At 37.9% G+C, this 23,086-nt stretch overlaps 2 protein-coding genes across 2 annotated transcripts in view; both read left to right on the top strand.

Moving 5' to 3' along the window:
* Window positions 1–11,069: 11,069 nt before the first annotated feature.
* LOC134839664 (terminal nucleotidyltransferase 4B-like) lies at window positions 11,070–12,442 on the top strand. Its single transcript, XM_063855287.1, has 2 exons — window positions 11,070–11,910; window positions 12,270–12,442. The coding sequence occupies exons 1-2, from the start codon at window positions 11,070–11,072 to the stop codon at window positions 12,437–12,439; spliced, it is 1,011 nt and encodes a 336-aa protein (XP_063711357.1). The 3' UTR covers window positions 12,440–12,442.
* The window catches only part of LOC134839270 (radial spoke head protein 4 homolog A-like), a 437,773-nt gene continuing 425,811 nt past the window's right edge, over window positions 11,125–23,086 (top strand). Inside the window, exon 1 of the mRNA XM_063854768.1 lies at window positions 11,125–11,130. The gene's annotated coding sequence lies outside the window, so the exon portion shown is untranslated. The remainder of the gene's footprint in view (window positions 11,131–23,086) is intronic.

Raw genomic sequence — 23,086 nt, forward strand, 5'->3', positions numbered from 1 at the left:
GACATTTCCTTGAGTCTCTCATCTGTTGCCTTAGCTAGGTTAAAATAACTGTCTAGATACTCGTGCTTGTTGTATCTTATCTCCTTTTTTATCACCTCTCTGTCTTCTTCACTGTGCTTAAGTCTTTTGTCAATCTGATTTAATTTCGCCAACAAGTCACCCAGCTCAATGGTAGTCTCTTCATGGTCAGCCGTCGGTCTCTCTTCGGCCGTAGCCTCTGCTTTAGCTTGTTCCTCTCTTGGATTGGCTTCTGAGGTCTTCGTGCTCACTGTCCCAAATGTTCGTGCTCTTTCTGCTTTTGGTTCTTCAGTCACGTTTTCTTTCGTTTTTATTCCGAACATTATTCCCAATTTTTCCGTAAAAGATGTCCTCTTTACTTGAGAGTCTTCTTTCACCGTTTCTTCGGTGTTGCCTATTGCATCTTCCGCGTCATCTATCGGTGAGAACTCTATGGGTTTCTGGTTCGGTTCCTCTGCATTGGGCATTGGAGTTGACTCTGTCGCCATCTTCCTTGTTTCATCCACACTTTGATCGGGTGTCTCTAGATCAATCTCGATGGTGGGTTCTACTCGCTCCCCTTCCGTGCCCTCTTTCGCCCTGTTCTCCGCTGTACTCCTTGTGCTGACCATGTTAACTGAAAAGTTCTTCTTCGTTATCTTTGGGCCCGTTGATGTCGTTCCGCGCAGCGATGAATTATATTTCGTGTTTGATCCACTTGACCTTTTTTCGAGCACCGGTACCCTACTCCGCCTCATTATTTCTATTTACAACTGCTTTTATTTACAATTTTATTATATACACGATTCTATTCTAAGAATAAAAAAAATAATAAAACAACAAGACAACAAAAAAAAATTTTTTTTTTTTTTTTTTGTGGTAACAAATTTAGTACAACGTGTTAAAAACCTTGTTGTAGCTCTCTTTCTAAAACCTTTGAAAAATTTCCCTTAATGTGGTCTCAACTGTACCTATTTCGATTTGTCTTATTCTGTCTTAAAACACCCTTGTTGTAATTTGACTTCAATTTCTATACCGTCCCAAGACTATTCGTCACTATCACAGTACTCTCCGCTAGTGTCCTAAGACCCTTGTACCAAGGCCACTGTTCCAAGACTACTGTCCCAAGACTAGTGTCCCACGACTACTGTCCCAAGACTAGTGTCCCAAGGCTAGTGTCCCAAGACTACTGTCCCAAGACTAGTGTCCCAAGGGTAGTGTCCCAAGACCAGTGTCCCAAGGCTAGTGTCCCAAGACTACTGTCCCAAGACTAGTGTCCCAAGGCTAGTGTCCCAAGACTACTGTCCCAAGGGTAGTGTCCCAAGACTAGTGTCCCAAGGCTAGTGTCCCAAGACTACTGTCCCAAGACTAGTGTCCCAAGGGTAGTGTCCCAAGACCAGTGTCCCAAGGCTGGTGTCCCAAGACTAGTGTCCCAAGACTAGTGTCCCAAAACCACTGTCCCAAGACCACTGTCCCCAGACCCTGTCCCAAGACCCCTGCCCCAACACCACTGTCCCAAGACCCCTGTCCCAAGACCCTGTCCCAAGACCCTGTCCCAAGACCACTGTCCCAAGACCCTGTCCCAAGACCCTGTCCCAAGACCCTGTCCCAAGACCCTGTCCCAAGACCACTGTCCCAAGACCACTGTCCCAAGACCCTGTCCCAAGACTACTGTCCCAAGAACCTGTCCCAAGACCCTGTCCCAAGACCACTGTCCCAAGACCACTGTCCCAAGACCCTGTCCCAAGACCACTGTCCCAATACTCGTCACGGAGTGTCTTCCTCGTTGTAGGGTCTTCTTGAATCACCGTACCTTGTACCACCACTCAAGCTCTAGTAAAATTTTCCCAAAAACCCTCTCTTAAAAGCCAAATGCTGACCCCCCTCTTCTTTTTGGTTGTTTCTATTTCAATGTAGGTGCGCAGGTATCTTGCGATCACCTGTTCGTATAAAACCAAACACAAATCCTCACTAAAATGCAACAAAAATCTAAGTAAGAAAAATAATAAAAACAGAAAAATGAGCCCACCTGAAATTCAAAGGTGACCAATGTCTACCTTTCGTCTAAAAAAAAATGTCTGGTACCTAATTGCCACGCGTTTTCCTCCCCCCACTAGTGATCTTATGGGGTATCACAAAAGCTGTCTATATCCGGTCCCCCCTACCAAACCAACCAGCGTACCAGTCTTAACTCGAGTTGAATTTTGGATATTCACCTATTATCACCAACGCGTGTTATGGCTAATGTAACTAAGTCAACGATGTCGACTAATTAGTTACTCTAATTTCCCTCCTTTTTACAATTTACAACCGCCAACCTCTAACTTAACCAGCCCCCCTTCTAACCTCCCCCCTTTTTAGCCCCCCTTCTTAAGCCTAAAATTACCTTAAGCGCCGGGTGCTAAACCTCTCAAGAGAAAACCGTAGACCTGTCTCCAGGCCTGCTCAAGTAAAAACGTTCCTCAAAACCGGGGGATGTCGCTTATCCTATTTTACGCTTATCTCCTATAATGTAATGTGGATTTTAACGATACCCGTTCTGCCCAACTTGAGAACTCGAGAATTGCCAAATCCTTCTTGGCTGCTTTCCCACTCGACTGGTCACCTGTTCCAGTCCAGTCTCCTATTGGTTCAGCTCAAGTTTCCCTGAACCACTTTCCCACTCGGCTGGTCACCTCTTCCAGTCAAGTCTCCTATTGGTTCAGCTCAAGTGTCCCTGAACCACTTTCCCACTCGGCTGGTCACCTCTTCCAGTGAAGTCTCCTATTGGTCCAGCTAAGTTCCAAACTATCTGAAAACCCTTGACAACGCCCCACACTCGGGCACTTTATTACGGTTACTGGGTTAAATTGCTAGGTTGATCGAAACGATCGAACTTATAAAACAGTATGGGTATACTATTTAATTAATATAAAGGTTTGATCCAACTGATCTGGTGTCAAAGTCACTGTCTTTTTTCGTTTTATGGTTTTTGTTCCTTTTTCTATTCTTTTTTGGTTTTTGTTTTGCTTTTTGTCTTTTTGCTCGTGTTTTTGTACCCCTAGTTGCCCCCCTTTACTCGGTTAGCTAAGCCTCGTTCGGAGAGCGTACCAGGAAATTTTCTCGAGTTTTCTTAAAAAGCTATCACGGTACAACCGGAAGGTTTGCACGTTCCTGTCGAACCGTACCGCCGGTACTCTAGGATGGGCATTCAGCCCGAAGCTGTCTCAAGTGGGTTCGACTCCGCAGTCTTGATGTCGTAAACACCCAGGAGCGCCATAAAAACACTATGTAACATTCGTCTACTGCAGTCACACATGAGGCTTAAGAAAAATAGGCCCTATAACCACTGGCTCAAGGGTCAGGGAGACCATCTCTTGTGTTTTTCTACCTCAAGAACGGTCGGAGCCAGTTCGGTTCGTTTGTGACATGAGACTACGACCCGTTACAGCTTAAAGGCTACTACTAAAATATCCCCCCACTCTAGAATTAGAAACGTCCCCATACTTAGGTCTCTAGATACCCAAAATACATGAACGCCGTTAAAAACCGGGTTGGAACAATCCGTTAAGTTACTTTTTATTAGACAGTGGAACTTTGATCCATTTCAGATGGATCAACCTAAAACTCGCCTTACCTCAACATAACAATTATAAAACACACTCTAGGAATTTAAATTAAGGACTCACATTGTAGCACGCTCAAGAAGTGGGAAATAATCCAGTCGGTAGTTAACTCAAGAATTAAATAACGTAACTAAATGAGTCTAATGTTTTATAGTTTTAACAATGAGAACGAGTTTATACTCTAGACAATAGTTTTCTTGTGAACAATTGGGACACTCTAGCTGTCCACCTTTCCACCGAAGGTTCACTCTGGTCCAGTTAATAATAGTACTCCAATCACAACAATCCAATTCGAGGTAATACTCTCGTCTCTGTCACAGATGGGACAGCTCTACTCTCGATTATTATTGTGATGGAAATTGCGAATAGCAATTTCCTACTGCTTTTTCTTGCGACTTTCCCGCGTATGCGACTCAATTGTTCTGAAATTGTTCTCACTTCTTTTTCTGATTTTCAGTTCTCGCGAGAAAATCGTGCATGACAGGTTCCATTCGAAATTTTGAAAAATTAAATTTCACTCCAAAATCAAGTGTTTTTTGCTTCTCTCAAGGTCAAACTTCCAAATATGACCGACTGGCACAGAGCGCCATAAAAACGTCTATGTAACATTCGCCCAAATACTACACAGCGACGGAGCGTAGAAAAAGTACCTTTTAACGACTGGCAGGCGTCAGTTACCCTAATCCTACTCGTTTTTCAACGTCTCGACCTTGCCAGTAGATTTTCTGGTCTGTTTAGGGCTAAGTAAAAAGTTACTATTTTTAGGCCATCAGTCAAACGACTTTTGATCAGCTTTCGTTTACATGCGAACACAACCACATAGCTGAGTCTCGCATCCTCAGACTACGTGATTGCTATTAAAAACACGGCTCGAATACCCTATTTTATTATGTTTTTGTGTGACAGTTCTATATTAAATCCATTGGAGATGGATTGACCCTTTCCTCTTTCTAGCTACTCATACTCTAAAATATCAAATAATACCGGTATTAATTCAAAGTTCTATGGCATTCCTGGCATTAGTTTTCTGCAGTCCTTCAACATATAACAGTCTCTGGGGGACCAAGCCTCCGCTCTTGTAATCTTCTCTAGATAACGTTCTTATCTCTCCCAATTTGTGGCACGGGAGGGTTCCGCGGAATATTCCTTCCCCACTGAAGCTTCCTTTTCCACTAATTTCCACTGCTAAGGATCTTATCGTGTGTTATTGCCACGATAAGAGGCCCCGTTTTTCTCGTGTTCCCGCACGACCGTTTTTCACTATATTTGTCGTTGTTCTGTTTTTTCGTTCCTTTTCGTCAAAATGGCCGTCTTTTTCAGAAATACTTGCCCCTCAATCGAAATTTTAAAAATTTAAACGTCCGGAATATTTCAACCCTGCTTCGCAGCACTTCTTTGTTAGTAAAGCCTTTAGTCGTCTTTTTCTGTCCCGCCGGAAGGTTGCGCTGTGCCAGTCTGGCAGAATGGCACAGAACAATCTGCCACATGAAACAGTGCAAAGCAAGACCATCGACGAATTCAAGTAGAAACTGGACGGACAAACATTGGAAAGCGATTGGAATTGACATGTACGACATCGAACGGAGATAGGAAAGAAGCTTTGAAATGACCACAAGAGGCACTGCCTAATGATCATAAAAAACTTGACTTGACTTGACATAAATCAATCCGTTCAGTTCATTACAGCAGTTTAGAAAACATATTACTGTTTAAGAGTGGCTATGCGCCGAGCTCCCGATTCCAATCTGACCGAGATATAACGTCGTTATCTTCTCCTTATCTCTGTTCGCGATGGTTCGAATCCGTTCCGAATTTGCCTCTCAACCTTCCGGCTGCACTTGCTCTCGTGCTCAGTTTGTGTTCCATCCGGCTGTTGTGTGTTCGCCACGTTGCAACAAATTAAAATAGCGATTTCAGCGTTTCTGAGAAATGCAAGGGGATATTCGATTTTATAAAAAATATACTTCCAGAATCTTCCAACCCTTCTTTTCGTGTCGATTTTGTTACTAAGTCGCTTAGTTCTGTGTTCTTTGTGCCACTGACAGTTCGGCTGTGACACCTGGGGGATTGGAACACCAGTTTTTTACATTGAGTGTGTTACATAAGTCAGAACTCTTGTTATAACTTTTGCGCAGCTGACATTCAGGTCTCATGTAGAGAGAACTACATGTTCTTCCACTTTGAATTTAATTCTGTTGAAGCATCTCCCATCAGAAAATGGGGTGTTATCAAAGAAAACACCTAAGTGAGAAAGATTACTGATAAAACAGATAAAAAACTGCTTCATTCCAGCATTTACCAACCACATAATCCCGTGTAACTATACATTACCAAAAGAACACAGTACTCACAGAATTTAAAGCCAAGACTCTCTCCGAGGTTGTTGTTGTTGTTGTTGTTGTGAATTTTCAGTAGGATACTGATGGGATGATATCCCCAAAGTTCTCAAAATTTTGTCCAGTTATTTCGGCACATGTTGCAGTCACAGAAGAGGACCCATGTGCACTTGTTTTGTTCTGAGAATTGATCGTCGAAAAACTTCCACATCGTCTGTATCAATCTTCGCTTTAAGCCTCGCATTTCTCGAAATTCAATTTTCTGATTTAGTCGGTTTATTAGACGGCACGTCGTGAATGTAAACTCTCCTCTAGCTTTTTCAGTTCTGGTCTTGTTTAGGTTGAACATTTCTTTCGTTCTTCCTGGATTTTCAATTTTTGCTGGGAGCATAATGTGATCGTTTTCTTCATGCATGAATTTCGCCATCATCAGTAACTCGTTCAGCTGGAGAAACAACGCAAGAGGCAGGATGTTTAACAATCTCAGCTGCTCTGTATAGTCAGAATCGTTTCCCGTGATCCATTTTAAGACTTTCTTTTGGAACCTTTCTAATCTCCCTAAGTCGCTTCTCGAGATATTGCAAATAATTAGACCATACGTTAGAACAGGAAGTATAAGGATTTGTACAGACCAAGTTTTATGCGCATTTTGACTTTGAGTTCTAAGTTTCTGCGGATGCAATAGAACGTTTTATTCGCTTTCGACATTCTTGAGTCAATATGGGTTGTCCATGTTAAATGTTTGGACACATGTATTCCTAGATCCTTTATCACATTCGAGCTTTCCACTGCTGTTTCACAAAGAATGAATTCGTGTTGATTTCCTCTAAATTCGACTTTAAAACATTTGTCCAGTGCCAGACTCATCTTGTTTTTGTCTACCCAGTTTTCAACGCTTTTTAGGTCCTGCTGGATGTCCTTTGTGTCTACATTCACTGCTAGTAATTTTAGGTCGTCTGCAAAGATAAATCGGTCACTAATTTTCAATACTTCACGAAGATCATTTATGAAGATACAGAAGAATAATGGACCAATCAACGATCCTTGTGGTACGCCACTTGTAATTTCTAAAGTTTCTGATGAGAAATTGTCAGCACGAACAAATTGTTTCCTGTTGCTGAGATAGTCTGCGATTATTTCAAGGAAACAGCCTGCAACTCCAATGTTGCTCATTTTCTTTAGTAGTTCATAATGTGGGACTTTGTCGAATGCCTTAGAGAAGTCGGTATAGAATGCGATCACATGGTTTTCAGCGTTCTTGTCAATAATAGCTTCGTAGATTTCTTTCAAGAAAGATAACATGTTTGTAACAACTGAACGGTTTTTAACAAAACCGTGCTGACTTCTTGTGAGAAATTTAATGAAATGGTCATACAACGCTGGATACATGCATTTTTCCAGGATTTTACTCATGATATTTAGGAGTGACACCGGCCGGTAGTTTTCCATTAGTCGTTTGTCACCTTTCTTGTAAATAGGCGACACAGCCGCAACTTTCCATTTATCTGGTATTTTCCTTACCCTCTTGATGTTTTTAAAAACGCAATGCAAAACTGTGGTCATTTCTCTGGCCGTTCGCTGGAAGAAAATTGGTGGGAATCCATCTGGGCCCCGCGATTTTGTTATGTCCAGCTCTGTTATAATTTGGTTCAAATATGTTTTTGAGATACTGAAGTTACTCAATATCGTGTTTTCGCACTTCATATCACTGAGGTTGAAGCTTGATTTGGGCGAAAAGACAGAGTGAAAATATTCATTCAAAAAGTTCACTTTTTCTTTGGCTTTGGTAACAGCTATTTCGTCCTTGATCATAGTCTTTGGGAGAGTTTCTGATTTTTTCAGTTTCTTAAAGTGTTTGAAAATTAAATGTGTGTTACGAGTGGACATCAAATTTTCCTGATAGTTTACTCTATCTTCCTCTACTGCTTCTTCAACCATTTTATTTAGAGATAGAATGAGATTTCTGCGGTAGCTTGTAGGTTTCAATTTGTATATTCTAGTTTGTGTTCGCAGTTTGTTCATGAGGTTTGAGGTACTTGGCGTAACCCATGGCGGAAGTGATTGGCGACGTCTCGTTCTTCTAGGCACATGTTGGTTTACCAAATTTTCCAAATAGTCGTAAAGTTCCTCGCACATTCTGTTGATGTTTGTGTGACATACTGGTGAGAAAGGCTCACTTAGTATTGATTTCTTGATTTCGTTATAGTCCACGCTACCGAAGCTTCGAAAGTTTTCAAAAGCGACTTTTAGCTCATGGTGAGGACATTCAATTAGAATGCTGATTGCTTTGTGGTCGGAGCAATTGTAAATTTTTGAGAAATTTTCGTCAGGAGTCGGATGAATGTGACAATTTTTGAATAATGTAATGTCTAGGATGTTTTTGCCACAAGTTGGAAAATCTATTGCCTGCTCGAACTGATGTTGCTCGATTAGTTCAATTATTGAGTTTTCTTCATTTTCCTTGCTACTATAGTCAATCCAGTTTGCATTTGGAAAATTTACATCTCCGCAAATAATTGTTGCAGTTGATTGATTTGATTTCTCGATTTCATTTAATATTTGTGCGAAATCGCCTAGACAATAGCGATATTTGCTGGTCGAATGTGGATTGTAAAAACAGCAGACAATAATTCGCTTATCGTTTATTTGGATGCTGCAAGTTAAACAACATTCAGGTTGCTTATTTGGCAATAATTTAGATGAAAATGTTTGTTTCACTGCCATTAGTACTCCACCATGCAAATTTTGATCTTTGGCTGTTTGTCGTTCTGATCTATAAATACTGTATTCATTTAGCTTTAGTTCAGATGATGCAATGTTTTCATTTAACCAAGTCTCGCAGAGACATATCATGTCATAGTTTGATGTTGCTATAGCATTTGCAAACTTCATTCGTCGTTCGAGATTTATGAGACTTCTTACATTCATTAGCAGGATGTTGAGAAAGCTCTAAGCATCATCTGCTTGTTCTGCTTCTATCATCTCTTTTTTCCCATCATTGAACAGCTCGAAATTCCTGATTTTGATTTTCTCCTTTGGGACTCCTTCGTCTAGAATTTCTCTTTTTAAGCATAGGGTTTCCTTCCTCGCATCTTCTTTCGATAATGCTGGCAGAAGGTAAATTTCCTCATCTCGCAGCTCATCTCTTTTTTCGAAGCTCTTTGCCAGCACCAATCGTGCTTCATGCTCCGTTGACAGAGTTATTAATAAGGTTCTTGACTTGATGCGCTCTTTGCTGATTTTCCCTAGCCTTTTTATTTCTTCAATTTGTGGTTTAACTCCTAACTTTTTTAGTACCTCATATACTTTTTCGGTTGTGGGGACAAAATTTTCGCCTTTTGATTTCTCGGGATCTTCTCTGATCCCCTGTATACGGAAGCTTTTATTGATATTATGATGTATTTCTTGTTTTACTTCTTTTCCAGCTCCTGGTTGAGCTTTCACATCTTTAACAGGTTTCACACTGAGTACATCTGCATAGCTTTTTTCCAGTTTTTAGCATGTGGTTTTTGTAGCGTTTTCGACTTTTTCATCAACCAATGCCGTCAGCCTTTTTTCCATATTTTCAAGACGTGCTTGTATTCCCTCACTCTCTTTTTCAATTTTCTCGTTCATTTGCATCATGGTCCTACACTTTATGAAGTTATCTCTTTCGTTATTAGTTACACATGTGTCGCATAGAAGCATTGCGTTTAAACCCAAGTCTTTTATGCCATTGATGGCGGTGTTAGTAAGACCAGTGCAGGTGCTCTCAAGATGCATTTGAGCATTGCAAGATACACAACTGAAATATCTGTCCCTGGCATTTATGGGTTTTTTGCACGTTTTGCAATTTTTAGTCATATTGGTGGATACAGAGAGAAGGAGAAAATGGGATAGAGAAAATTTATTTACAATTTGATCCAAGCCTGGACAATTAAGCCCAGTCCCGTCACGAATTGAAATTTATATTTGATCCAAGCCTGGACAATTAAGCCCAGTCCCGTCACGAATTGAAATTTAAATTTGATCCAAGCCTGGACAATTAAGCCCAGTCCCGTCACGAATTGAAATTTAAACTCACAATTTATTTCTGTTCTCGTTTCCTTCGTGCTTCTCGTTGTTTTTTTGACGGTTTCTTTTTCTTCTTTATGATATCACTCAAGTTGCTATTGTTGTTTCGTATTATAGCTAAAGTTTTGATTTCAAGTGCGGTTTCCTGATGCAGTTCTCTGTATCCTTCAAGTAGATCTTTGTCCTGTTGTTTCGAATTCGAAATTATGTCTGTTGTAACTTGAACAACTGGTATCGGAAGTTTTCTTAGATCTTCAAGAATATAGGGTGCACCGTCTCTCTGACAATAGACAAGGCCTTCAATTCGAGGATGCGAATTGATTAGGGGTTTGATTTCTGATACTAGTCGATTGGCAGTAAGGGGAGTCCTTGGATTGAATGGATGTTTTGAAATCGAATTATTTATTACGTCGTGCCAGATAATTACAGACTCGTTTCTATTAATTTCGTCTCTCAAGATGTTTCGTACGATTTTATTCGATTTCGATTTGGGAGGAAACGTTACAATCTTCAAGTGCCAGATGTAATGAGCTCGCTCCAATAATCACAACCATGAAAAAGGGGTCACCACGGCTACCCCGCAAATCATTTAACCTGAAACTATTTAAAGATGACTCTATCCCGCAACGTGTACTCAGGAATTACGACCACAATTGATTAATGATATATTTGTAAATTGGGTTGTAAACCGAGGGTAAAAATATGTTCTTTTTTTCCCATGTAGCTTCAGAGTTTCAATCTACTACTCTTTCTATCATAAATATGCCTTGACCCAAATAAATAGATACTGATAATAGCGTATTCTTGTAGATCACATAAAACGGCACTACAGTTTCAATCTAGATAAGGTCCGTATTGCATAAATTAATGCTTAAATGTGTGTTTTAATGATTGAAGAAGTTTTGCTCTATATGCTGCTTTTCAATATATTCTGCGCTATAAGCCGAATTTTGCTAACAGAATCCTATGGGGCCTGAGTTGACATCACTAGATTGGTTTTCAAGGATTTTTTAAACTTCAATGCCAATAAGTTCGAAAACGCTATAGCCAGTTTGGGTTCATTTCAGTTACATTTGAAATGATGGAAGAAATTAGTACCAGCAATCAAGCTAAAGCCTCACTAAGTCAACTTATTAAATGGCAATACCCTTGGATATCAGAGGCGAAAATTGCGTCATACGACTATGATCCAGTGAGTCTGCACCAGGAAATTATTGACTACTTCAACTATATGTGTCCCACTAGAGCTGAGCATGTTAGTCGCATTGATCTCATTGAACGTGTCCAAAAAGTAGTTTCAAGGACTTGGCCTAACGCTTCGTTCGAAGTTTTTGGAAGCTCCAAAACTGGATTGTATTTACCTACGAGTGATATAGATCTTTGCGTATCACTTGAAGACCTAGGCGATACTCAAGCAGACACAATTAGGGTTTTACATAGCTTGCGAAATGCCATACTTTCAGACGGAATTTGCTCTTCTGATTTCATAACAGTTTTGGAAGAAGCTCAAACCCCAATTATCAAATGTACTGATCGTGTGACGTTGTATAAAATCGACATTGGAATTAATCTTCGCAACCACAGTGAGAGCGCTAAGTTTACAGCTCAGCAAATCAGAAAATACCCGCAGCTTCCTTATTTGCTTTTTGTTTTGAAGCAGTTTTTGAGTCTTCGACAACTTCTTGAAGTATACACCGGAGGTATCAATTCATACAGCCTAGTGTTGATGATAGTTAATATGCTACAATTGCATCCACGAAAAGCTGATTGGCAAAATCAAGAAGTTAATCTTGGGGTGCTTCTAATCGAGTTTTTTGAGCTGTACGGCAAAAATTTTAATCACGAGCGGTGTACAATTAATGTCCTTGACGGTGGTTTCTACGAACCAAGATGTTACAACGACAGCGCAAATGTCAACTGTAAGTCGCCAGAATTTGGTAGTGGAAATCTTGTCAACTGTGTTTTGTTTGCTTATTTTCGGATGTATCGCGTTTTATAATCTAGATTTTCTGGTTACTCAGATAGTAAATTATATCAAAATTGCTTAGTTTAGTTTAGAGACGTTTAGTTTTACATAGTGCAGCTCAATCTTCTGGCTTATATTATTTTCCTCGGTTTCAGTGAGCCATTTATTATTCAATGTCAAACTAAAATGGCTTCCGAAAGCTAAATTGATTGGTTTTCAAGTTAATTAATGCGATGATAGAAATAATCTCTGCTACCTGCATAAGGTCTTCATTGTCTTCTGAAGTAATTGAACTTGATTTGATGTTTTCAGATTCAACTTTATCGATACAGGATCCCGTGGACAAAGACAATGATATCGGAAAATCGGACTTTTCAATGGTGAAGCTCACCTTTCACCAAGCCTACCTACAATTATGTAGAGTAATATATGACTATATTCCATTCATCCCAAAACCAGGCAAGAAACGTTTTGTTTGCTAAGTGAATTTTGTGTCGTTAGATTCTTGGCGGCTAGCTTGCCTTTTTTTGTGAGTTATCGCAAGTGATGCCAAATTCCGCTTTGCCTCATCAGCATAGGTAGTTTCTGTGAGCAAGTAGTCCTCGCTTCACAGCTCATGTTGATAATGTCTCTTGGATGTTGGTCAAACTCTGTTTCATTCATAACTCAATTTTCTGAAGCACGTGCTCATCAATAGGCCCAACCTCACCCTGCTTGTAGTAATGTTGCTCTCTTCGGTACTTTCCCTGACTTTTTTGGACAATTATGTCCGAGAATATGGCATAGACCATTTCTGGCTATGGTTGCGCAACAATGCGTTGCTATCTGTGTTGCTTATGAAAAAAAGATGTGTAGTCAGGATTCTGTGGTTTAATGTCGCTTACTAATCAGAAGGCCCGCATTCGAATGTCGATGCGCGCAAATATTATTTTTAAGGCTGATGTTGAATTGATCAATAATATGCGTGAAGTTTTTGTTGTTGTACAGTGCTGATTTAAATTAACCGGACAAAACGAGCTAAACTTGAAATTTAAAACGCGTTTTTCTCAAATTGGGTTGAGTTTAGGTGAAAACTTATGAAGAAAAAACATGCTTAAAATTTAAGCAGAATAAATATGTTGTAATTTATTTTGCGAAATTCGGGCCCAATTTTTTACCCCAAAAATGGGTCATTTTGGCTTTTCTTAGTTCATCAAAAATTACGCCGAGAATAACGAGTCGATTACAGACATAATTATATCAAAGTGAGCCCCTTACGTAGCCCAACAAACTTTAAGAAGGGTTTATTCTCCAAAAAAATTTGCAAACCGTTTAATATTAGTTTTTAAATCAAAAGTGGGTATTTTATATAGTAAAAACGACCTTTTTTGTCTATCAAACAATAATAAATTAATTTATACAATGTTTTGGAGATTATAACCTTCTTAAAATTTGTTGGGCTACGTAAGGGGCTCACTTTGATATAATTATGTCTGTGATCGACTCGTATTCTCGGCGTAATTTTTGATGAACTAAGAAAAGCCAAAATGACCCATTTTTTGGGCAAAATTTTGAGCCCGTATTTTGCAAAACAAATTACACCATATTAATTCTGCTGAAGTTTTAAGCAAGTTTTGTCTCGATAAGTTTCCACCTAAACTAAACCCAATTTGAGAAAAACGCGTTTTACTTTTCAAGTTTAAGGCGTTTTGTCCGGTTAATTTAAATCAGCACTGTAGCCTTGTTGGCTTTTTTTGTTAAATTTAGAGTTGCTTGCAAAGAGATGATCAAGTTTTTCGCGAACTTATTCGATCAATGAAATACCAATGTATATTAAAGTTTCATCACTTAAATAGCTCGTTTAGAAAGTTTTTTTTTATAACCGATTCGCTGCATGAAATATAAGGAATAAGTTCAGGGTTTCAACGCTTGGATAGCTTGCTTAAAAACTTCAATTTGCTGCAAAATGATTCCATCTCTAAAATAACTTAGTTGAAAGTTTCATTGCTTGAATAGCGTGCATAGAAACTTACTGTTTGCTTAGTAAATTTTTTGAACTCGCGACTGGCAGATGTATCTGTAAGAGGAACTCAATTTTGTTCTATACAAATGTTTGGACCTTTTTCAAAAAAATTCGACTGAGTCGCTTATGTGTCGTTCGGTTCTTGGCGACTAGCTTGCCTTTTTTTGTGAGTTATCGCAAGTGATGCCAAATTCCGCTTTGCCTCATCAGCATAGGTAGTTTCTGTGAGCAAGTAGTCCTCGCTTCACAGCTCATGTTGATAATGTCTCTTGGATGTTGGTCAAACTCTGTTTCATTCATAACTCAATTTTCTGAAGCACGTGCTCATCAATAGGCCCAACCTCACCCTGCTTGTAGTAATGTTGCTCTCTTCGGTACTTTCCCTGACTTTTTTGGACAATTATGTCCGAGAATATGGCATAGACCATTTCTGGCTATGGTTGCGCAACAATGCGTTGCTATCTGTGTTGCTTATGAAAAAAAGATGTGTAGTCAGGATTCTGTGGTTTAATGTCGCTTACTAATCAGAAGGCCCGCATTCGAATGTCGATGCGCGCAAATATTATTTTTAAGGCTGATGTTGAATTGATCAATAATATGCGTGAAGTTTTTGTTGTTGTACAGTGCTGATTTAAATTAACCGGACAAAACGAGCTAAACTTGAAATTTAAAACGCGTTTTTCTCAAATTGGGTTGAGTTTAGGTGAAAACTTATGAAGAAAAAACATGCTTAAAATTTAAGTAGAATAAATATGTTGTAATTTATTTTGCGAAATTCGGGCCCAATTTTTTACCCCAAAAATGGGTCATTTTGGCTTTTCTTAGTTCATCAAAAATTACGCCGAGAATAACGAGTCGATTACAGACATAATTATATCAAAGTGAGCCCCTTACGTAGCCCAACAAACTTTAAGAAGGGTTTATTCTCCAAAAAAATTTGCAAACCGTTTAATATTAGTTTTTAAATCAAAAGTGGGTATTTTATATAGTAAAAACGACCTTTTTTGTCTATCAAACAATAATAAATTAATTTATACAATGTTTTGGAGATTATAACCTTCTTAAAATTTGTTGGGCTACGTAAGGGGCTCACTTTGATATAATTATGTCTGTGATCGACTCGTTATTCTCGGCGTAATTTTTGATGAACTAAGAAAAGCCAAAATGACCCATTTTTTGGGCAAAATTTTGGGCCCGTATTTTGCAAAACAAATTACACCATATTAATTCTGCTGAAGTTTTAAGCAAGTTTTGTCTCGATAAGTTTCCACCTAAACTAAACCCAATTTGAGAAAAACGCGTTTTACTTTTCAAGTTTAAGGCGTTTTGTCCGGTTAATTTAAATCAGCACTGTAGCCTTGTTGGCTTTTTTTGTTAAATTTAGAGTTGCTTGCAAAGAGATGATAAGTTTTTCGCGAACTTATTCGATCAATGAAATACCAATGTATATTAAAGTTTCATCACTTAAATAGCTCGTTTAGAAAGTTTTTTTTTATAACCGATTCGCTGCATGAAATATAAGGAATAAGTTCAGGGTTTCAACGCTTGGATAGCTTGCTTAAAAACTTCAATTTGCTGCAAAATGATTCCATCTCTAAAATAACTTAGTTGAAAGTTTCATTGCTTGAATAGCGTGCATAGAAACTTACTGTTTGCTTAGTAAATTTTTTGAACTCGCGACTGGCAGATGTATCTGTAAGAGGAACTCAATTTTGTTCTATACAAATGTTTGGACCTTTTTCAAAAAAATTCGACTGAGTCGCTTATGTGTCGTTCGGTTCTTGGCGGCTAGCTTGCCTTTTTTTGTGAGTTATCGCAAGTGATGCCAAATTCCGCTTTGCCTCATCAGCATAGGTAGTTTCTGTGAGCAAGTAGTCCTCGCTTCACAGCTCATGTTGATAATGTCTCTTGGATGTTGGTCAAACTCTGTTTCATTCATAACTCAATTTTCTGAAGCACGTGCTCGTCAATAGGCCCAACCTCACCCTGCTTGTAGTAATGTTGCTCTCTTCGGTACTTTCCCTGACTTTTTTGGACAATTATGTCCGAGAATATGGCATAGACCATTTCTGGCTATGGTTGCGCAACAATGCGTTGCTATCTGTGTTGCTTATGAAAAAAAGATGTGTAGTCAGGATTCTGTGGTTTAATGTCGCTTACTAATCAGAAGGCCCGCATTCGAATGTCGATGCGCGCAAATATTATTTTTAAGGCTGATGTTGAATTGATCAATAATATGCGTGAAGTTTTTGTTGTTGTACAGTGCTGATTTAAATTAACCGGACAAAACGAGCTAAACTTGAAATTTAAAACGCGTTTTTCTCAAATTGGGTTGAGTTTAGGTGAAAACTTATGAAGAAAAAACATGCTTAAAATTTAAGCAGAATAAATATGTTGTAATTTATTTTGCGAAATTCGGGCCCAATTTTTTACCCCAAAAATGGGTCATTTTGGCTTTTCTTAGTTCATCAAAAATTACGCCGAGAATAACGAGTCGATTACAGACATAATTATATCAAAGTGAGCCCCTTACGTAGCCCAACAAACTTTAAGAAGGGTTTATTCTCCAAAAAAATTTGCAAACCGTTTAATATTAGTTTTTAAATCAAAAGTGGGTATTTTATATAGTAAAAACGACCTTTTTTGTCTATCAAACAATAATAAATTAATTTATACAATGTTTTGGAGATTATAACCTTCTTAAAATTTGTTGGGCTACGTAAGGGGCTCACTTTGATATAATTATGTCTGTGATCGACTCGTTATTCTCGGCGTAATTTTTGATGAACTAAGAAAAGCCAAAATGACCCATTTTTTGGGCAAAATTTTGGGCCCGTATTTTGCAAAACAAATTACACCATATTAATTCTGCTGAAGTTTTAAGCAAGTTTTGTCTCGATAAGTTTCCACCTAAACTAAACCCAATTTGAGAAAAACGCGTTTTACTTTTCAAGTTTAAGGCGTTTTGTCCGGTTAATTTAAATCAGCACTGTAGCCTTGTTGGCTTTTTTTGTTAAATTTAGAGTTGCTTGCAAAGAGATGATAAGTTTTTCGCGAACTTATTCGATCAATGAAATACCAATGTATATTAAAGTTTCATCACTTAAATAGCTCGTTTAGAAAGTTTTTTTTTATAACCGATTCGCTGCATGAAATATAAGGAATAAGTTCAGGGTTTCAACGCTTGGATAGCTTGCTTAAAAACTTCAATTTGCTGCAAAATGATTCCATCTCTAAAATAACTTAGTTGAAAGTTTCATTGCTTGAATAGCGTGCATAGAAACTTACTGTTTGCTTAGTAAATTTTTTGAACTCGCGACTGGCAGATGTATCTGTAAGAGGAACTCAATTTTGTTCTATACAAATGTTTGGACCTTTTTCAAAAAAATTCGACTGAGTCGCTTATGTGTCGTTCGGTTCTTGGCGACTAGCTTGCCTTTATTTTTTGTGAGTTATCGCAAGTGGTGCGAAATTCCGCTTTGCCTCATCAGCAGAGATCCTCTCTTCACAGCTCATTATGTTGACTGTTTCTTGGATGTTGGTCAAACTGTTTCATTAATAATTCAGTTTTCTGAAGTACATGCTCAACAATAGGCCCAATCTCACCCTGCTTGTGGTAATGTTGCTCTCTTCAGTACTTGTTGCTGTCTTCGGTACTAAAGCCAAAATGACCCATTTTTGGGGTAAAAGTTTGGGCCCGAATTTTGCAAAACAAATTACACCATATTAATTCTGCTGAAGTTTTAAGCAAGTTTTGTATCCATTAGTTTTCACCTAAACTCAACCCAATTTGAGAAAAACGCGTTTTAAAATTCAAGTTTAAGGCGTTTTGTCCGGTTAATTTAAATCACCACTATAGCCTTGTTGGCTTTTTTTGTTAAATTTAGAGTTGCTTGCAAAGAGATGATAAGTTTTTCGCGAACTTATTGGATCAATGAAATACCAATGTATATTTAAGTTTCATCCCTTCAATAGCTCGTTCAAAAAGTTTTTTTTATAACCGATTCGCTATATGAAATATAAGGAATAAGTTCAGGGTTTCAACGCTTGGATAGCTTGCTTAAAAACTTCAATTTGCTGCAAATTGCTTCCATCTCTAAAATAACTTAGTTGAAAGTTTCATCGCTTGAATAGCGTGCATAGAAAATCTCAAGCTTTTTGCGAACCAATTTGTGCTGCAGAATAACATAATATTTTTCAAATTTTCTTCGCTTGCTTAGCAAGATTTCAACTTTTTGAAAACCAATTCCCTCCTCGGAAAACGTGAACATTTTCACGGTTTTATTGCTGGAATAGCTTAGAGATAATAAACTTCTGGCGAGCCAGAAATTTCATCGGTGCAATAGCTTGCTTAGAAAAGTTACGGTGTGCGAAATGGTTCCGTGAAATGGTTCCTTCTATGGAATAACTTGACTTATTTTATAGTTTCATCCCTCGAGTAGCTTGCTAAGAAATTTTTTTTTTGCGAGACGAACGCTCTTTGAAATAATTTGAATTATTTCAAAATTTTATTGCTTGAATAGTTCGCTTTGAAAAATTTCCGTTTTTCTGCTTGCCGATTCGCTCTGTAAAATAACTTGAAATCTTTCAAAATTCCATCCCTTTAGTAGCTTGCCGGATAATTGACATTTTTTCGTGATTAGTAACGCGGAAGTACTTCAAAGTTCTATCGCCTGAAAAGCTCGCTCAGAAAAACTTAAATTTTTCGCGAACGTATTCGTTCTATGTAGTTTTATCGCTTTATTAGAATGCTTTAAAAAAAAAACTTAGTTTTTTTGCGAACGGAAAAACGTAACTTTCGACACGTATTGCATGATTAGCTGGCTTAGGAAATCTTTAAATTTGGGAATCGATTCATGGAATGAAGTATTTTTAAAAGTAACATCACATTGCTTGACTGCGTGCTTCCGAAAAACTTTTATGAAACAGTTCAAGCAGGGGTGGATCTAGGATTTTCTCGAGGGGGGATTTCCAAAAATTGTCAAAATTTTTGTCGACCTTTTTTTTAGGTCGTCCAAATTGATTTTTCGAGCTCTCCCAATGCACTTTAAAGACCCTGTTTTGGCCAAGTTTTCTGCGTTGAAGACAAACTTTTGAAAAAACTGGCCAAAAAGGCGGTAATAGCACTGTTAAGAAATTTTGACCAAAAATTGTCCCCGCAAAATTAGTAAATATTGGTGCCGATGGCGCCTTTAGAATTTTTTTTTATCCGTCAGCCAGAATAAATATCTAAAAATAGTACAAAGGGGGTTCATTTTGGGTCGGCACAGGGATGAATTTCTTGGGGGGAGAAAAGGGGATGGAGGAAAAGGCGTCTGCCTCTCCCAATAAATCCGCCTTCTCCAGCGATCCTTTTTCGTCAATTTGAAATAATGAGCGCGCGATATGTTTTGTTCTGTCAGTTAACGCGTAAGTGGCAAACTAACCCGGCTCAGAAACTATTTTATGTGGCCCAGTTAAGATTTACTGAATGCAAAGTTTATCAAATTATACTGTGCATTTTTGTGAGGGAAAATTTTCCAAATCAGAAAAAAATAATCGAAAATTGTTCATTTTCTTTTTTTAAATCAAAATCTACTTAAAAGGCATTAAAAGGCAGCCATTAAATCATTCATCATTTTGCTCTGATACGAGCAGTCGGCTCTTTAATTGCCCCTTTATTGACCCCCATTCCATAACCTCCCACCAAAAATGGATTTTATGAGAGCAGTTATATTTTCGAGGAAGACCACCTGGATTTTGAATTGAGTAATCAGCATGCATGCTAACTTTTATACAAATCGGATAGTATAAACATACTGTTCATATAGGTTTCGCAATAAATTTTTATATCATCTGAAAGATATTGATGTCTTGAGACCAGAAATAAAATTTTACATCTTTTCAATGTTCACAAATTTACGTGGAATGAATTATTGCGCGCTTTGGTTTGCAACTTTCTCTCATTATTCAAAGAAGTTAATCCGAAGCGAGTTAAGGAAAGCTATTGAGCCATAGAAGGCAGTTATTTAAAGGCAAAAACAGTCTTGTTATTACCAGGAGTCGGATTTATATGTCAAATAAAATCAGATATATGTCAATCTAAGCAGGAGCGGATCTAGGATTTTCTCGAGAGGGGATGGTCAATTTTTAAAAAATTTTCGAAAATTTTGTCGACCTTTTTTTTGGTCGACTACATTGATTTTCCGAGCTCTGCCAAAGCAAAGCACTAAAAAGACCCTGTTTTCACCAAATTTTCTGCGCCGCTGGCAAAATTTGGAAAAATAACAGGCCAAAAAATGCTATCACCTGATACATCGCTTAATTGTGTCATCCGATTGATGCTATCCCAAATACGTCAATGTCGTATGTTTTTTATTCCGAGGTCCAAACGCGTCTCCTAGGGCGAGCGCCCCCAAAGCCATTGACAGTCATTTTTGTGATTTTAGGGGAGATTTTGGGAAGGGAGAAAAGCACGTATGAAAAGATAAGTCTCGCGAACATACCTTCTCTACTAAGTGTTATTCTCGAGGTGCCTGTTGACGTGCAATTCCACCGGAAATTCATCAACGAAACATTCGCGGAGAAAAGTACGACGAAATCTATTCCGCCCGAATACGATTCTTATTTCAAACCGTACATGCAAGGAAGTTCTGCGGATGTTTATGGTAATAATTTCTTCATTTGTGCTCCGAGTATTTCGAAAACTGACGAGAATAAGGAAAATTTGCCCAATACGAGCGCTTCACACTCCATTGCGAAAAATCGAAAGCCGAATTTACAGTTTCAGTTGTAGTTTATTGTGTTACGTGAATTTGATTGTGGCAGTTGTTTTAATTTCATTGTTTTAGTGACTTAAAATGTAAATAGGTGACTCAAGATAAAGGAAGTAAACGCTTCCTATTTGTACTTTAACTTTTGATAATTGTTGAAGCAACTATCTTCAATATTGGTTGCGAAGTTACAGAAATAGTAAATGGATGAATCGGTCTCGATTTGGTTCAAAGTAGCTTTAATTCTATCACTTAATTCGAATCTCTACATGGTGCTAAATTGACAAGAATTTATTTTTAGATGATTTATTTTTTTTGTTAGAAATAGGTAAAAAGTGAATTGCTTGATTTGTAGCGGCTCGAGCGTAATAGGGCGGGGGGGGGGGGGGAGGGACATTAGAAGAGCCTTTGGAATATGTACGTATAACAAGTCCTTAAGGCGTAGAACAGCTCATTACAGAGCTCCTTTTGGCAGCATCATTAGAAAGTATTATCAAACGTGGGCCCTTATGTACATGAGTAATTTTCTCGAAGCATGAATTGAAGTATGATTTTTAAAAAAATTGTCTACACAAAAGCCAAAGTTAACTTGGAAGCGTTATTCAATTTTTCGCATGGTTCTTCCACAAAAGGAAATCCTCTTGAAGCTCTCTTTAAAACCAACACATTTTTAATAAGTGCTTTCAAAGAGACCAAGTGCTTTCAACACATTTTTAATTTTGAAAGTTCCCCTTTCCTGCTCTACACAACAATTATGATTTATTTAAAAGCCTATCATCAAAATTAATTCCGTTCTACGAAATAGTTAGTTACAAAGATCTTTCCTGTGTTCCAACTTTCGAAGAAAGTGACAGATTATTTGTTCTCGGGTGGTTTTTTCTTCAAATAAATTTACGGTTTTTCATTGAAGTATTTCAACGGAACATTTGTATGCTATCTGAAAGATATGGCTGCCCTTAAGTCAGGTTTAAATAGATTTTTCATTTGTGATCATTTTTTATATCGGTTGCTGTTATAGTGGTTTGATCATGGGACTGGCTTGACAAAGAAGTTATCATATTTCTCTGATTTTTTAAAGTCGACGAACGAATACTGTTATTCTCAAGCGTTATTTAATTTAAGGCAAGTAGATTACCAATTTTCCAAATAAGATTGTTTTCGATTTGGAAAGTTGCTACCTCTATTTTTCCAATTTTGCTCTCCATGAATTTCATGTAGTACTTGTGTCGAAGAAGAAGAAGAATTTATTTCTCATTGTTGGTGGTAAATATGCATATAACAAAAACTTTCACATGGAGCACCACAGACAGTGAGTGGACAGTTAACGAACCCATGTGGGTTACAAAGCAATGCCAGTTTCATCAAATGAAATACGAAATTTGAGATCTTCAAAGACAGTGAAAAAGATATTTGTTAAATTTTGATTTATGACATTGTCTAGACAGGTTAATGACATAAGGTCCGACCTCTCTGGATCAATATTTAAAATGATTGATCAATCGTTATCGGTAAAAAACCAAATTGAATTTAACAAATTTTAAATTCATCTACCCCAAAATTTCTGAAACTCGCTAGTCGTAGGCACTCCTATTCGATTTCAGAAACAAAAGTTGAGTTTGTTCACTTTACGGTTATTGTGTGTACTAACTGTGTCCCATCTCTTGAAGCCTCTAATATCAGTAGAACTGATTGGGGCTAAATGGTCAGTAGACACATAACAGCATATTCGGCAGTAACCAGCAAACAAGCCCTGGTGTGGTTTTCAAAACGCCGAAGAGGCTTCGAAAACCGGATACAATTTTTTAAACAATTTTAAACTTGCAGGCTCTTCACATCTGTTATTTTCTGGCACTATCTTTGCTTTTAGTTGAAATATGTCAGCAAAAAACAAATTTGATCAGCTCTTTCTTGCTAAATCATGAATTCCGTGGACAAGGCGTTGAACATCTGAATCGGAATTTTGATCAAAAACTTTCGGGATTAAGGAATTTTGTCTAAGTTAATTAAAGAGCTTAGCTCCTCTGTAACTAAGTGAAGTTCTTTGAATTATGCTTTTGGAATTGGGAGTTTTCATCAAATTGAAAGTTTCGCAAATGGTGGAAAACTCAGCTTTGCCTCTTTGTGTGATTTGGTTTATTGGATATTCGGAAAATTTAAAAATTGAAACTTGTTGGTAGTCTGCAATATCACCAAGTAATTTTTTCCGGTGTTCACATGTAGCAATTTTACTACTATATATTTTACTTCTTTTACGCACAAGGTGTCTGCCTTGCTGACAAAAAGCATTTTTAGTGGTAGATTGAAGCAATATTTCTGAGAATTGGGTTAATTTTTCTGAGAATTGGGATTGTTTAAATTTTCAATTTCTAGCAAAC

This window comes from Symsagittifera roscoffensis, chromosome 2 (genome assembly GCF_963678635.1).
Source record: "Symsagittifera roscoffensis chromosome 2, txSymRosc1.1, whole genome shotgun sequence".
NCBI lineage: Eukaryota > Metazoa > Xenacoelomorpha > Acoela > Convolutidae > Symsagittifera > Symsagittifera roscoffensis.

Coding starts and splice junctions, on each gene's coding strand:
- LOC134839664 (XM_063855287.1), top strand. CDS start 11,070: ATGATGGAAGAAATTAGTACCAGCAATCAAGCTAAAGCCTCACTAAGT. Junction 11,911..12,269: donor CGACAGCGCAAATGTCAACT/GTAAGTCGCCAG, acceptor TGATGTTTTCAG/ATTCAACTTTATCGATACAG.